General features: G+C 26.8%; 1 protein-coding gene across 4 annotated transcripts in view; it reads left to right on the top strand.

Annotated features, from left to right (window-relative positions):
* The window catches only part of LOC103576151 (trinucleotide repeat-containing gene 6C protein), a 29,916-nt gene extending 12,478 nt beyond the window's left edge, over positions 1–17,438 (top strand). For all 4 annotated transcript variants that reach the window (XM_008556222.3, XM_008556219.3, XM_008556221.2 and 1 more), the window contains 5 exons: positions 104–577; positions 661–978; positions 1,138–1,352; positions 1,424–1,820; positions 1,901–17,438. In XM_008556222.3, coding sequence (XP_008554444.1) covers positions 104–577; positions 661–978; positions 1,138–1,352; positions 1,424–1,820; positions 1,901–2,242 — 1,746 coding nt within the window. In that variant the 3' untranslated portion in view covers positions 2,243–17,438. The remainder of the gene's footprint in view (positions 1–103; positions 578–660; positions 979–1,137; positions 1,353–1,423; positions 1,821–1,900) is intronic.
* Positions 17,439–18,139: the final 701 nt, after the last annotated feature.

Below are 18,139 nucleotides of genomic sequence, written 5' to 3'. Positions count from 1 at the left end.
TAAATGGCTTCTTTATATGCATCGATAAAATTACATATTATTTATCATAAATTATGAGTTGTAGTAAAAGTTTATAATTTATGAATGAAAAAAAAAATTACAGGCATCGAGATTACCCCAGAATCCGCCGAGTACACAGCAACTACGTATGCTAGTCCAGCAGATCCAACTTGCCGTCCAAGAGGGTTATCTTAATCAACAGATTTTGAATCAACCGTTGGCACCATCAACACTGATACTCCTTAATCAGCTGTTGCAACAGATAAAAGTACTCCAGCAGCTTCATCAAAAGCACTCTGTTGAAAGCTCACTTAAAGGCAACAGTCAAATTGTTTTGCAAATAAGCGTCCAGATAACAAAAACAAAACAGCAAATAGCCAATTTACAGAATCAAATAGCTGTACAGCAAGCAACTTACATGAAGCAACAACAGCAGCAGCAGCAACAGCAACAACAGCAACAGCATCAATCTGCTCCCTCTCAATCGTCTGATTACTACAAAACGTCTGTTCACGATCCAATGTCTGTACTTCAAAACAGCTTTAGTGACCTGGCTATGAATAAAGAGCCGCCAGTGGTGTGTACTTGGAAAATTTTGTTTATTAAAATAAAAACAAAAAAAAAAAATTAGAGGTTTAAAATTAATTTTTTTGTTTGCAGAGTCAACAGCAATCACGATTGAACCAGTGGAAGCTTCCGTCACTCGACAAAGACGATATAACTGGAAATGAATTTTCCCGCGCACCTGGATCGTCAAGTAAACCACCACCGACACCTGGTAGCTTGAGTCATTCCCATAGTAGCCCGAATATGAATCCGCTGTTGGGACAAAGCGATGGAACCTGGTCAACCAGATTAGGAGACAGTGGCTGGCCGGATGCCGGAAACAATGACGCAACAGATGGCAAAGATTGGCAACCGGGCGGTGCTGCATTCGCTGATCTTGTTCCTGAATTTGAACCTGGCAAGCCGTGGAAGGTAATCACATCCCAGTATTGTTAGAATGCATTTATGTATTCGTTTTAAAGATGTATTATTTTTTTTATTCATTGTTGAGTTATGGAATGAGACAGTTTATATTATTTTGTGTGTTCGGATTCGCCTATATGATTCCTCTATTTTTATTAGGGGACACAGATGAAGAATATCGAAGATGATCCAACAATTACTCCAGGATCGGTAGTACGATCTTTGTCTCTAGCTCCTCTCAAGGATCCAGACACAATATTCTCATCAAGCACAAAGACCTCGCCACCACCGCAGCTACAAAATGTTGATACTTCCATTCCTAGTCTCAGTAATTCCACGTGGAGTTTCAATCCTCCTGCGACTACACCAAGTGCATTCTCTAGGTTTGTATAAATTATTTATATTTATATTAATATATGTATTTATTGATTTATTTATTTTTTCTTTTGTTCAGCTCTAAAAATACTTGGACGGACTCCGCGCCACCTCCAACAGCAGTGACCTCAGAGCTCTGGGGTGCTCCAATGAACAAAGCTCGTCAGGGACCACCACCTGGACTAAGTAGCAAAGGTGCCACCAGCAATGCCAGTAACGGATGGGCTGGACTTGGTGGAGTCAGCAGATCATCTAGCTCATGGGGAATTCATTCAACTGGTGGAGGCGTAGGCGGTGGCAATGCTGGTTGGCTTGTCGCTGGCACATGGCTTTTACTGAAAAATTTAACTCCACAAATTGACGGTTCCACCTTGAAGACTCTTTGCATGCAGCATGGACCTGTCCAAGATTTCCGCTTGTACCTGAATCATGGAATTGCTCTCACTAAATACTCGTCTCGAGATGAGGCTAGAAAAGTAAGTTTATTTAATTTTTTTTTTAAACTTCAATTAATTATCCATTATTTTAATTAATATTTTTCCTTTTTTTTTTAAAGGCTCAAGGAGCTTTGGATAATTGTGTTCTCGGCAATACGACAATATTTGCGGAATCTCCAGCTGACAACGAGGTTCACACACTTCTGCAGCAATTGAGTCACGGTGGCCAACAGCAAACAGGTGCCTCTGGCGGCAGTGGCTGGGGTCTGAGACCATCAAACAAAGCTGGTCCACCACCCGACACATGGGGCGGCAGCTCAAGTCAACTTTGGGGCGCTCCACCCTCCAGCAATTCACTTTGGAGCAACTCTGGACTCGACAGCGGTGACGCTCAAAGAACTACTCCAAGTTCACTTAACTCGTATTTACCCGGAGACTTATTGGGAGGTGAGTCGATGTAGAGAGTGTGACTATCACACGCTCGTATACTCGACCTGTGATGTGAATAATGCTGAAGCTTATACTCGGCAAGGATCCAGATTAACTACGTTTGAGACTTTACAACACCAGCTACATTTAATCCCTAATCTTTTACCGGTTCGTTTGACACTTTTTACATCAAATAAATATTCGTCACTTATCGAATAAACTCAACGATAATAATTAGGCATGATCATTTCAATATCTATAAATATATATATATACGTCTATGTATATATATGGCAGTGAGGCATCTCTGAGTAATAACGAGCAAAATGTCGGCAGTTTTTAACTGTCAGCAAATTTTATCTCGATATGTCAATTACATAACTGATAGTGATGCGTTTTTTGGAATGAGTTACTTAAAAAAAAATTAAAAATAAAATAAAAAAAAATATTCTAGGGCCTGTTATCTTCAGATACGTCGGGTCATTAAGAATTAATGAACAGCCAAACGATCTTACTGCGATAATGAATATTAAAAAGTACTAATATTTATATTAAAAACAAAAAAAGTGAACAGCAAACATTTAAAAAATATATATATATATATATATATATATATATGTAAATATATATATAAATTATTGGCGATCCGATCGACAGTTCGGAGACCATTGAATAAGGAATCGAATTTTTCTTGTACATTCAATTCAAGACTACTTTAATAAAAGTTTTGAACTGGATAATAAACATTAGCCATCGTGACTTTGATGTTAACGACATACATGATATCCATTGGGCATGTTCTTAATTATTACCTCAATTTTTGAAACTACGCACAATCGCTTTATGTATATATGTATATTACACGTGGCGATATTCAAATGAAATAATAGAACAAAATAAAATAATATATAAAATCAATAAATCAATCAATTATAAATGCCGGTTGATGTTGATTGTCGTTAGCATCGAATGCAAAGACAAATCCCAGGCCAAAGGTCTCTGATCGTTTCGGGGAGTGTTCCATTTTTGCTGGACAGTTCGAAGACTGCAGCGAGTATCAAACTTAGACTGTATCAATCTAATCAAAAAAAAAAGAAAAAAAAAATATAATAAAAAAAAAAATCTTAAACGAGCATTGACGTCGCTGCCCGCCGTCCTGCTGATGATTAAGACGATAGGAAAAACGTGGGAAATAGGATTAATTAAATAAGGAAAAAATAAATTTAATTTAATTAAATAAATAATAATAGTAATAATAATAATAATAATAATATAAATAATAATGATAATGATAATGAATATTCAGGCTGGCCGGGCAACGACACAACGATACCAAATGTTATCGCAATAACGTAAATTTTATTCTATATTAAATCTAAATGCCACCTGTCGTGCCAATGTCCAGTGTTTCTCTGTACCAATTATTAATGTAGAGTTTAAAACAATTGACGAAAAAAAAAAGAAAAAAAATAAAAAAAAAAAAAAAAAAAAAAAAATATTAAAAAAACAAAAAAAAAAATAATAAATACTAAATATATTATTATAGTAATAATAATTAATATCGGGTAAGAAAAGATCACATTTTAAATTCGAGTCAAGTCGTGGTGGCATTAAATACTGGCCGGTATTATAACGTTATGCCTCCTTGTGATACAAAAATAAAAATAAAAAAAATTAAACGCGGGAACGGTCGAAACGAGATTATTTTAAAAATCTTTATCCGGTCGTTCACGACGTGAACAAAATAAAAAAATTAATTAATTAAATATACTAAAAAATAATAATAAGAATAATACTTTTAAAATATTAACACTAACAATAAAATAAAAAATGAAAATTTGGAAAACTCGTACGCGCTTTGAAACGACACGGTGTCGTTTATATATTAAATAGTTTTTCCAACGTCGAGGTACCTGATGGAGTTAAAACCAAACGACGAGCGAGCAAAAAATATCCAACAACATGAAACACTTTTTAGCCGCGTCAAAATAACTACAATGAATAAAAAAAAAAAATTTTACTAATAAAATATTCCGTGTTGTTAATTAACACGACGAGCTTTTCAGATTTAAAATAAATAAAAAAAACGAGCAATTTAATAGCCAGAATAAAAATAAATTTATAAAATATGATCAGTAAAATAGAACAATCCCATTTCGAATCGAAAAGTAATCAATCAGTATAATAATAAGCAGATTAAGTAATAAAAAGTATAGTTACGTTTGAATAAATAATAAAAAAACATACAAAATATTTGCGCAATAAATAAAAATAGGTAAACAAAAAAAGTTTAAGATACGGACAAATAAAATGACGCGCGTCTAATACACAATTTTAAGTGACACACATTGAGCTAAAGGAAGATTCATATTTAAAAAAAAAACTTAAACCTCATGATAATTCTATAAGCGAATTTAACTGTAAGATTTAATTAATTAGCCGTTCAAATCGTAATAAGGAGAAATAACGAGAGATATGACAATGATACACATACGCCAATTTCAATACAACGCCACGACTAAGTTTAAAAAAAAAAAACATATATGTACATTACATTTAAAAAAAAAACGACAGACTTGCACACAAACGATGAAATTTTGTTTTACTTAATTTATAGATCGCATATGTGCGTGCATGTGTATGAATGACGTATGCCAATGTGTTAAGAAAAAAAAAATTAAAAAAAAATATGCGTATTAATTACTAGGGCCACGGATAATTATAAGTATAAAAATGAATAATAATAATAATTATTATTAACGGAGAGTTTCACGAATTACCTTTTCATTCCCAGCGGAATATACCAATTTTATAATTTTATTTTTTTGTTTTTAATTATAATTTTTATTTTTAGTAAACTAATGTTTTTTTTCTTTTGTCGTAATTTAATTTAAATCGACTAGCGCCCTATTTTATTCTACGAACGTAGACTTTAAGCTACTACCTAAGTGTTTTAACGATATATTTAATAAATAATTAAATATATATATATTATATAGATATTATAGTTGCCCGGTCAGACCGTGAATGGGATTAAAAAATAATATATAGATATATAATATAAATATATCAAACTACTCTTTGAAATATAATATAAAATATAAAAATAGTCAGATCAGAAGTTGAATAATATAAGCCTACGTGTTTATGTGGCATTTAGCTTCCGATACTCGTGTCGGTATCCGCGGGATTGTGTTCGTCAAGTCGTCAAGTATTAATACTACTTTACGCGAGACTCGTCAGGGTGAAAATAGCACTAAATTACAGGACAAAATAAAAAAAAAAAGAATAATAATAAATAAATAAATAATTAATCAGAGCCAGGTGAATTTTTAAATTAAAAAAAAAAAGTATTTACATACCGCGTATGTCGCGTTAATAAAACTATAATATTTATTATTAATTGAAGGAATCAAAGACGAAATGGTGAAACTTTCTCAGAGTAGTAGAAAGATATTTGTTGTGATAATAATATTGAATTTAGGCACTTAGGATTTCTTCTATTCTGACGAATCAATCTATATGACTGTTCGTTAACGTCGTGTAGATCGATAATAATTATTAATTAATCTAATTAATATATATTAATAATAATATTAATAATAATAATAATTGGAGGTCTGGAATATTTAAAATTAATAAAATATTAAATAATTAAGAGAGATAGAAGATGAGGGAGGGGAGGAAAAATAGCCTTTTATATCATCCACGTAACAGGCGAAAAATTTCGAGAGGACACTTAGTTAAATATTTAAACACACACACTTATAAAATAATAAAGTAAAAAAAAAAAAAATAATACAATAATTTAGATGTAAACGCGCTTGCGCGCACGTAGTCCCCCCGATCAACTTTGTGTACACGTATAAATAAAATATAATTTTAGTACTGATAGGACTTTAAATAATAAATATAAAGTACTACGATTTTTAATATTAATATATATAACATATATATATTTATGGAGAGCTATTAGCCTATCTTACACTATTATTTAACGATGATTAATAAATAAATAAAATAGCGCTTAGTCAGTTAGTTGAGAGATGATGCCGTTTATCAATTAATATTGTCAGATAATTTAAAATGTATGTGGCAAATTAGACACACGATATTTATAACACCGAGAGCTTGTAATACTATCACTCATATTTATTATATTAATAATATATATGCAAGTTATTAATTTACGGATCTAGATATAGATATACATTTATGTATATGGATTTAATAATCGAAGAATCAAAACATCAATCATCGCCACTGTCGCTCTTTCTTTATATAAATTATAATATTTATAAAATATTATTATTATATATGTATTTTATGCGAGTGCATCAAAAATACGTCGCGCACAACATTTGCTGCTCGTCCACTACTTTTTAAGGATCAATGTCTTTCCTATTATTATTATTACTATTATTATTATTATTATTAATATTACTATTATAATATTATTGCTTGCTCTCTCTCTCTCTATCTCTCTCCTTTCATCGCGCTCTCAATTTAAATAATCCAGTATTATCGTCACTGGAAATTTGTGTTTTAAATTTATTGATAAATAATGATAATAAAAAAAAATGTTTTAATTGAAATACTTGAATAAAATTAACGTGCCTATCTCCCTGGAGCCGTGAAAATTACTCGCCAACAACGATGCGGATACAATCATGACAATTTTTCTGACACTGACAGTGTCAGTAAATATAAATTTTCATTTTTTGATTTATTTTTTTTCAAATAAAGAGAAAGAGCGACAATCGCGGTTATTCGCGATATTAACGATCCTCGCTGCAAAGTCTTGAGTTTGTCTGGCTTAGCTTTTGTCTATTTTTTTTTCCAAAGTCTTTTTTAAATTCTCTTAAAGTTTTAATTATTATTATTATTATTATTGTTATTGTTTTTTAAGTATCTTTGTGTATTATTAAACTAAAATTAATCATGACTAGTTTTTTTTTATACGTAGTGCGCAAGATCCGCGAGAACGACCAACGAAATATCGGGGACATATGACGTGCGTGATCTTAACTTTCTACAAGTGACAAATGTCTTTTTAAAAAATTTTATTTTTTCTTTATTTAAATCAAGGACAGCTCGTTACACGGTAATTTACCACTGAGCTTTTGTTCTTTAAACTAAACTAATAAATAAAACTCCACATACATTTTACGTGACCCAGTGTAAATCGGACTCGTCGGATAGGCTTTTTACAGATTAAATATAAAAAAAAAAATATATATAGGTCCCACAGGAAAGCGATATTTTATAGTATACATAGATCATTATTATTATTATTAATTATTATTATTATTATTATTAATCATTATTATTATTATTATTATTATTATTATTACTTATTAAGTGGAAAAAAACACCTGTAATGTGATATTCTCGTGTCTTGTGCGACGTGAGACGTTGTTCTGAGATATAATTGGCGTTTGTCTTTGCGCGTAAGTTAGTAAGGGACTATTAATTTAAAAATATATACATAATAATAAAAAAAAAATTTTAAAAAAAGAAAAAAAAATAAGATACTAATAATAATAAAATAAAGTAATCCGGCTGAAAAATCTTGATGTTTGACCGAAAAGAATGAAGTAGGATAAGATATTATAAATAAATATATATATAAATTTATGTTTAAAAAAAAAAACCCCAAAAAAATGTTTGAACGGCGTGAATAAGTGAGATAAGTTCAAAGTTATCATGATTATTGTCGTGGCTCAAATATTAATGTTGCGGTTATATCAAACGCATTATTTTATTCCCAACTTTATATTAAATATATATATAAATCTATATATATTTTTTTTGTTGTTTATGTTTGATTGTACATTTTAGTTGAATGGGTGTCTTATCATTGCATATATATATATATTTTTTTTTGGTGTACCGGGTATTTCTTCCGGCGAAGTTTTACTTCGCCTTTGATAGTCCATAAAAATCTGATTTTATATGCCATTTTAGTTTTTAAGGGTGTTTAGTTTTGCTGTTTTTTTTCTGTTTGGTTTTACTATTATTATTATAAATATCATTATTATTATTATTTAATGTTACGTTTGTAATTACGCAGTGAAAAGTCAAATCCGTCGTCGTTATCATCGACCTCTTATATTATTATTATTATTATTATTATTATTATTATTATTATTATTATTATTATTATTTGAAATTGAGTAATATATAAAACTTGGCACGTTATTCTCGCAACAAAAATAAATTATAAAAATAAAAACTTAAACTCGTGTATAAATATTATGAGAATTTCCGAGCTACTCACGCACATTCTATGCTTATACACTTTAACGGTATTTATTATTATAAATATATATTATTAATTATTAACATAAAATAATTGTTACTCGATCAAACAACTTATTTTTTCTGCTCACAATAATGCATTTAGTCCGCTTGATATTGTTAAATTTAATCGCAATTTATTTAATCCTATTTTGTTTATTATTTTAGATCTTATTAAATATAGTTTTTATGAACAACAATGGAGGAAAGTAGTAGACGATTAACCGAATCGGCCCTCAAGTCTCGTACCTGAAATTTCAAACATTAGTCCTACGATTAATGTTTTTTTTTTCTTTTATTTTTATTTTATTTTTTTAAAAATCCAACTCCGTGTGCAGTCGTTTCGGAGTCGGCTAGTCGAAACAAAACTGCAAAATAATAATAATAATAATAACAATAATAATAATAATAATAAAATTAATAAACTAAATCATTTTTTAAGTACTCGGTCCCGGTTACGCTTCGTAAGGTTGTTTAATTATTTAGTTATTTTTTCTCTTCATTAATAAAATAAAAAAGTAAACGGCCAGCTTGAAATAGACGTACAGAATTTAAATAGTAATAGAAGAAAAAAAGGAATGAGAGGAAAAGAGTGAGAGTTAATCAATCTGTGATCTAATGATCGATTGACTGGTATATATAACATATATATGTATATGTGTGATTATTAATCGGGCAGATAATTCCTCATAAACGCACTTATTCCATAAGCTTTCAATTAACTTTAGAGGGAAATGGTAAAATTTATTATTTTAAAAGTTATTATTTATCGAAAGTACCACCATTTATTATTAATATAAATATTATTATTATTGCTACCGCTGTAATTAGTATTTGGTCTATTATTACTGTTATTAAAATAATTAATGTTGCTTATAATCAGTATGACTATCGTTATTGTTACAGCCACATAAGACTCATTGCGATATTTATACTGAATAAATTACACATTATTTATCTAATAAATATATATTTATATATACATATGTATACTCTTGCTACGCCTTATTATCTTGGTATATATATATATTTTTTTTTCAATCATCATTAATTATTTAAAATGCACTTTCATATATTTTACAAATAAATAACGCGACAAACGCTTATTGTGATTGGCTACCGAGCATATAATTATTTTTTTCTTTTTTTTCAATTAATACGTGAGGCAATAATTGATTTTTCAGAAAAGGGATCTCGTACTACGATGCGTTAATTGTTTATGTGAATAATTATTCGTGATAATGGCAATTAATATAAATATAAATATATAAATTTACACACGTGTTTTTAGCAACGAGTATTCATTCGAACTACCTCGAAACATTATTTTTCCTATTTCTCAATGCTGTTCATTAAAATACACGTTTTCATTTAACACAATTATTATTATTTATTTTTTTTTTTTAAATTATAAAATAAACAAGCGTAGAGCTCGCGGTTATTTATTTTCAGTTTATTAATTTAATATTTAAATAATTACGGAATGATTGTTAATCAGGCCATTCCAGCTTTGTATGATTAGAGTGTGTTGATATAAATGAATATATATATATATATATATATATATATATATATATTTATATATATATATATATATATATGTATATTTTTTTCGTGCCAGAATAATAATAGTAATAATTATAAATTAACAGCCTTTCGTTTTTAAAAAAAAAAAATAATTTACCTAGTCGGGAGGTCGTATCACAAACCAAAACAACAGGATGTGATAATTAAAAAAAAAAATAAAAAACTTGATACAAGGGGTTAAATGTAACTGACGACGGATAAATTCAGTTCAAATTTAGTATTACGCGTGGAATATAACGTAAATAATTATCATTGATTATTATTATTATTATTATTATTATTGTTGTTATTATTATTATTAAATTAAATAAATTAACACATATGTTACTTTATTAAATTTTAAATTTATAAACAAGGGTATTTATTTATTTATAAATGAAAAATTGATATCGATATATAAGGGTATAAAAAATAAAATAAGCGCCGTAGTTATATCGTGAGTGAGATAGGAAAGAATATGTTGCAAATGTATGTTATGGTAAAAATATGAATTGAATGTGCATACTAAGTGTTCAATAAGCGAATTTAACATACGCATATTCACACGTACAGACGCGACGGTTTTTACTTATATTTTTTATCTTTATTTAACGATCTAAATTTATAGCACAGCGACGAGTGGTTTATTAATTTTTTAAAAATATTTTATTGCTGAATAATTTAACGGAATGTGCGAAAACTCTTTGCCCTTAATAGTATTTTTTTTTTTTTTTAATTTATTAGGCCATTAGGTGCATTTTAAATATAAGGACAGAAGAGTAGTGTTCATTCCACTTGGCCGATTGCGTTCGATCTTTTATTGTAATAATAATAATAATAATAATAATGATAGTAATAGTAATAATAATAATAATAATATTGCGACAGAGCGAGAGGTAATGGTGACTCTGTACTAGCACTTATTTAAACTAATGGTCATTTGAAAAAGTTATTTTATTTTTTTTGGCATAAAGTAAATATAATTGATTAGAAAAATAAAATTTTATTTAATTAATTAAAATAAAATATTTATTTATTGGAAATCATTAATTAAATTATTTAAATAATTGGAAAATAAAAAAAAAATAATAAAATACTTTTCAAATATTAGATCTCGGAGTTTCGATAATTATCAAGTGCGAATTACAAAACGCAAAATATAGAGTTTTAAAATATATACATATATATGTATAATTTTAAGAGTAAAAAAAATTCGAGAAGGATACCGTGGTATGGTTCTTCTCATCACTGCTCATTTGAAGCCAAAAAATAATTAAAAGAAAAAAAAACTAAAAATGCCTATGAGGGATCAATGTAACATGAAAATATCAATAAGAACATATTTTTAGAATATATTCTATCGCTGATTGTTTATCGTAACGTTTAATAATTAAAAAATTAATAAAATAACGTACGGTAATTAAGTAATTGCGGTGGGCTAGTGTATCATAATTGTCCCGATTAGATTTTTAAAATACTAATATATATATATGATTGACTCAATAAAATTATCGTTCGATCTCTATGGGCCATTTATTATTTATTTATTATTATATTTTTTTTCGCTTGCTTTTAATGTCAATTTAAACGTGATAATTCACAATAAGCTCTCCAGTATAAATAATTAATAAAAAAAAAAAAAAATAATAAATAAATAATTAAATAAATTTAGACAGAAAAGTGATCTGATTCTTGTGAATTCCAAAATAAATAGACAATTTATAAAAGACATTAACGAATCTGAATATTATATATATATATTTAATAACAATAACAGTAACAGTAACTATAAATTTATCTAATGAAATTAACTTGTCGCTCTAATTAAAAAATATTATTACTATAATTAATGTGAATAAGGCCCACCCACTTGTGCGTTTCAAATAACATTTATTTATTACGTTACTAATTAAACTAATTACCACTAATCAGTACTTGTAACAATCGGTAAAAAAAAATAAAGTTGTCCAAAATGTTATTTAGGCTTACAAAGCTTTCAACTATAAACTCTCTGTGTGTAATTTTTAGCAAAATCGCGTTTCTCCGTCGCTAAATTGCGACATTATTCTCTAGCGAATATTGATATCGATTACCATTGCGGTTAATTATAAAAATAATAATAAATTAAGTGAGAGTATGCGTAAGTAAGAGAATAAAATAAAATCCACACTCTTTGATATCTGATAATAATTTTTGGTGTTAATTTAAAATTTAAAATTTAAAAACCCTTGCAAGTAATTAATCGATGTGAGAATAATTTAATTGAGGAATAAGCGAACGGTGAAACCCTATTGCTCCGATATACGCTTAAATTGTGTTGCCAATCATACTATTAATTAACTTTATTCGTTTTTAATCTATTGTATTTTTGCGGTTTTTAGTCGCGATTATTTTTTTTCTTATAGTTTTTAATTATTCATTAATATAATTAATATACTTTTGCGTCAATTTATTGATTAAGTAATATATATATTTATAAATAAATAAATACATACATACATACATATAAATATATACTATCTATATATATTTATATATATTACTTGCTGTGCGAATATATATAGTGTTCTCTCTCCATTGTAATGTCGCGTGTCAAATTTAGCTTTCAAGTATTTATTATAATAAATAAAAAAAAAAAATGCATCTACGACTTATAGCGAATTCAACGAGATACCAAGACCGAGTTCCCGAAGTTGTTTAAAAAAAAAAAAAAGAAAAAATCTAAAACGAATTTATTGATATTGGAAATAAAGTTTAAATATTTATCGGTCGCGTATTTAAAATAATGCGTCCCTAGTTTATTTAAAGTGATATTGGATTTTATTGACTAGGAACAAAAATAAATTTTAAATAAAATATTAAATAAATTGCTTCCAAATTTTGGGGACTCAAACTTTAAATCAATGCAACAAATAATTAAAATAGAGAGAGAGAAAGAGAGAAAATAAATGGTTTTAATGAAAGTAAAGATTGGAGATGCGTGAAGTGTTGATTAATTGAATTAAATATAATTGATTGCGCACATGAGCTGAGAGGGTAGTAAGATTTGTGAGGGAGAGAATGAGAGAGAGAGAGGGAGAGGGAGAGAGAGGAACACGGGAATTCCATGTTACAGTGCCTAAGTACACACGACACGTCCGTCGTGAATCTTAATTAAAAGATTGCGCGATAAATCCTGCTTCTTCCAAATAATTGCTTTCACTTCGGATCTATTTAAAAAATAAATTAAAGGAAATGCGCGGCATGTTACGGAAGAACATGCTTTAAATCTAGTCGTATAAGAAACAAAATAATAAAATATATAAGAAAGTCCCCTAAAAATAATAATTTTAAAAAATTTATAAATCAGCAATGCAAGACTACTCCGGGCGTGAGAGTGAAAGACTCGTGCGTGATTAATAAAAAATATAAATAAAAAGTAATTACATACTTAGAGTTTAGAGATCGACAAGTGACCTTACAAGTCCCCCTTCCCGAAGGTCTCCTTTCTCCAAGTTTATTATCGAGAAAATAAGACTCAAAAGTCTGTCGTGTCATCCTCTTCTATCCTCTCGCTTCTGCTCGCATTATTTATTTATCTCTCTTATTTATTATTATCATTACGAATCATATATATATATATATATATAAATATATATATTATTATTATTATTATCCATATTATAATTAAAATAATAAATTTATTATGTGAAACTAACAAAATCAAAACTAACGTGTGCTTATTAATTAAAATAATTCTCGTAAAATTACAATGAAAATTTACGGGGCGCTGTAATAATTTTAAATTGCATTGAAAATATTTAAGGAAAAAAAAACTAAAAAAAAAAAAAAAAAAAACTTAAAAAAAATGAAAAAAAAATGAAAAAAAAAAATAATAATAATTTTAAAAATAAAGCGATAAAACCAAAATTATATTATCTTAAAAAAAAGCGCCAAAACGTGCCCCTCTCCCCTCCCCCCTCCTCTTTACACTACACGAAATACATTTCAGTGTTTAAAATAATAAAACTTTGAATGAAACACTAAATAATAATAATAAAGTGAATCACGTTGTATGATATACATATAATAATAATGATTATAATTATAATTATAATTAATAAAGTAAACAAATGAATTTATATATATACAAAAAATAACGATAATATAAAAATATATTTAACCGATATGTTATACAAAAAAAAATATTATTATTATAAATAATAATAATAATAATTATTATTATTGATAATTAATGAATTAATTAATTATTAAAAATACTACTGTGAGTATAATATTATGCCAATTAAATAAACGCGAGTATTAATGATGATTAATGAACAACAAAAAAAATAAGCAAAGTAACATTTAAGATTAATTATAATAATAAATAATTTAAAGATATAAAAAATAATAATTATTATTATTATATTATACTGGTTAATTGATTAATTAATTAATTATAAAAGTACACTCTGATTAGGGGTCTCTATGTGAAATGTGTTGTGAGCACTAGGCTATTTCTCTTTCGTAGTTAACTAGATTTTTAACGACTTAGTCTGTAATCTGCTAAGTATTTACTTGTCTGCATATCCCACGATGCATTCATGTACGTACATTTATTTATAATTAAAGTAACGATAATTGTAAGTCAAAAAAAAAAAAATAAAAAATGAAAAACAAAAAAAAAAAAAAAAAAAAAAAGGAAAAATGGATAATTGTAACTAATACGCGGGCAGAACACTCGCACACGTGATCATGGCAGTGTCTTATCATAATAAATGTTAATAACAGCGGTACTGGTGATATCAAGTGTGCGAGTGTGTGTGAATTAATTTTTTTTGCGTGTTACGGGTGTGGGTGCGGGCGTGGGTGTGTAGAGTTTTAATATATAAATAAATATTATATATTATTATTATAATTATAATAACAATAATAATAAAAATAATAATAATAATAATAGTAGTAGTAAGGGAAAACAATGAAAATAATAATTAATTAAAATAAAAAATGTGAAACGAATCTATAAATATTAAATAACAGTAACAGATACGTTCCAAGACGAGTGACATTGTTATCCCAAAGTACGGAGAGACTTAACGATTTAAAACCGTTTTTATAATGAGTATTTTTATTTATATACATATATGTTTTTTTTTTTTTTTTATAATGATTGTGTTGATATTTATAAAGTAATTATTGAATTTAAATTAAATGATAGTGGAATTTTAAATCCTTATTGCAATAATATATAATGCATTAAATGTTTTGTTGTTTTGTTTTGTTTTGTAATGGATATAATTAAAATTAAAATTAAAAAAAAAAAAAAAAAAATATTAGTTACACGATCGTCTGAACTAAGTTTTAACTGGTCAATACCCGCGCGCTCGCCAATGCTCATTAACTCGGAGGACCTTAAATTTAAGACTGTTCTTTTTTAAGCCATAGAACTGATATTAGTGATGAGAGATATGGTAAATTTATGATATGAGGAAAGCCAATTAGAAAGAAGTAAAGAGAGGGAGAGACAGAGTAAAGTTTTAAACTCGAGTCATTGAGATCGTTAGAAAAAATTCTATACTTAATTACGTGGTTACAAAAAATAATAATAATAATAATAATAATAAACAACAAATAATAAAAATAAATATTCATATATATATAAATATATATATATTTTATTTATTTGTTAATAAAATATTGTTGAGTAATTATTGAGCGCAAGGCTTTCACGTCATTACATTTTTTTTCGTATTTAATATTAATTATTGATCTTTATAAGGGTAAAGTTTAATAGCAAGTAGGGAGATGTCTTGAGAGACATGTGGGTGGGATATTGATTAAAGTATAAGGGGATCTGGAGAATGCTCGCCTTTTGGTGAACACCAACTCCTCGTGCAATCGTAGAATTAATATTTAGATTTTAAAGTCTCTTAGGCTGTACTATTGTCGCGTGGGTGACTCTACTCTCTAATTATTTATATATCAACTTTTTTTCTTTCATTATATCATTATTATTATTACTACTATTGCTATTCTTTATCAGTAAGGAGAGTGAGTCGAATTACCCTCTTTAGTTTAGACGCGATCGCACAAACATCGTGGGTCGGAGGTAATTTTAATAAAATAAAATAAAACAAAACTTTTTATGTTACTTTATGTATTTTTAATATTAATATTGATATTTAAATAATAATACTCGTATTTAAATTCTGTTTTAAATCGTATTTAATTTATGGTGCGATAAAAACAAAATATTATCTCTCCGTAACTTTAAAACATGGCCTTAATATACTTATCATAGACATATGTAGATCGTGCATATTGTTACAACTAGCTGACTATAATATTTTATTTTATTTTATTGTTCTTTTTTTTTTTTATCAATAAAGAAAATTAGCGGGAGGTTTTTAAGTCAGACGTAAATTATATATAATTATGTAAATTGTGTTAACTTGTGACACTGACGGACGTACATTTATAAAATAAATTTAATTGATGTATTAAATAATTGCATACCGATACCACAGTTCAATTAGTTTAATAAATGTTAAGTTAAATATTATTATTATTTAAACACAAAATAAATGTAGTGTTTAAATTTTAAAAAATGCGTAAACGAGCACATTGTTAATCTCGATATATCACACCGTACATTATCAATTAATTATTGCCCAGCTTATTTTCTCATGTATTTTATATCCAAATGATTTTTTCTAAGTTTATCTTTTTAATTATATATATATATTATTTATAATTTTTTTGTTTTGTTTATTTATGTTTTTATCCGCTCGCAGCAAATTATCTAACGCTCGAGTAAAAATCATGATAACATTTTATTTATACAATACACTGTCAATTTTGATAAAAAAAAAATTAAACAAAACAAATAGTTATATTTTAAAATTAAATAAAAAATAAAAAAAAATGAAAAAAAAAAAAAAATTGATGTGTTTGCGCGATGGCTGTGCGCAATTTTTACGAAGTTATGATAAGGATTTCGATCAAATTTTCACGTCTCACAGGATAGTAATAAATTTATTTATAATATATAACACCAGTGTTACTGTTTTATATTTATTTTTGACTTATTAATTCACAAATATAATAATCAAAGTAATTAAAACAACGAACTATCGATTGTGAACGTGCAAATATGACTGATTAATCCAGTTTATTAAATTATTAATATTATTTTTTCTTCTATTCTTTTTATGCAAAAAAGTATCAAGCAACTGTACCTAAGTAGTGTAATGATATCTATTTTCATTATTATTATTATTTTTATTCATTATTATATTATTATATTATTATTATCATTATATTATTAGTTATTATATATGATTAAGATTATTATGAAATAAAAAAATTTAAAAATTGTAATCCTTTATTTTTATTTTATATTTTAAGTTATTTTTTATTTTTATTTTTATTGAATGGATTAAAAATATGAAAAAAAAAAATTAAAAAAATATCTAAGCTTGAAATTGGCAATCGAATATTGAATTTAAAAAAATACTAGTGCGATCAAAATTAAAGCATAAATATATCGACACAAAATACATATTTATTGTTAGGCAATTGAATAAATATAAATTGCACAGATACATATGGATTAAACATATAGTGTAAGTATTAATCATTTTAAATTAAACGTCGACATATTTATTAGCACTAATAATTAATTAATTATAAATAAATATATATATATACATATAAATATTATATATTATTATTACAATTATTAAAATAATAAATAAATATAATTATTTAATACCAAAGAACAAAACAAAATACATATATAGATAAACAAAATATATATTAAATATAAATGAGTATATATATATGAATATATTTTTGACGATAATGCATAAGGAGCACATGACACTCGTGTTGGTGACTAAAATAATAAAACGAGACTTCACCACATACAAAAATATTATTAAAAATATAAATAAAAATTATATCTGTGACTTTTTTCGAAATACGTATTTAATATTCTGTATAAATTACATGGACGACAATTTTATTAAAATCTTTACGCATGTAACAATTACTAAGACTCATAGCTGTATTGATGGGAC

This window comes from Microplitis demolitor, chromosome 3 (assembly GCF_026212275.2).
Source record: "Microplitis demolitor isolate Queensland-Clemson2020A chromosome 3, iyMicDemo2.1a, whole genome shotgun sequence".
Lineage (NCBI taxonomy): Eukaryota > Metazoa > Arthropoda > Insecta > Hymenoptera > Braconidae > Microplitis > Microplitis demolitor.
The sequence above is the reverse complement of the archived record's forward strand: the minus strand, read 5'-3'. Positions and strand labels throughout refer to the sequence as shown.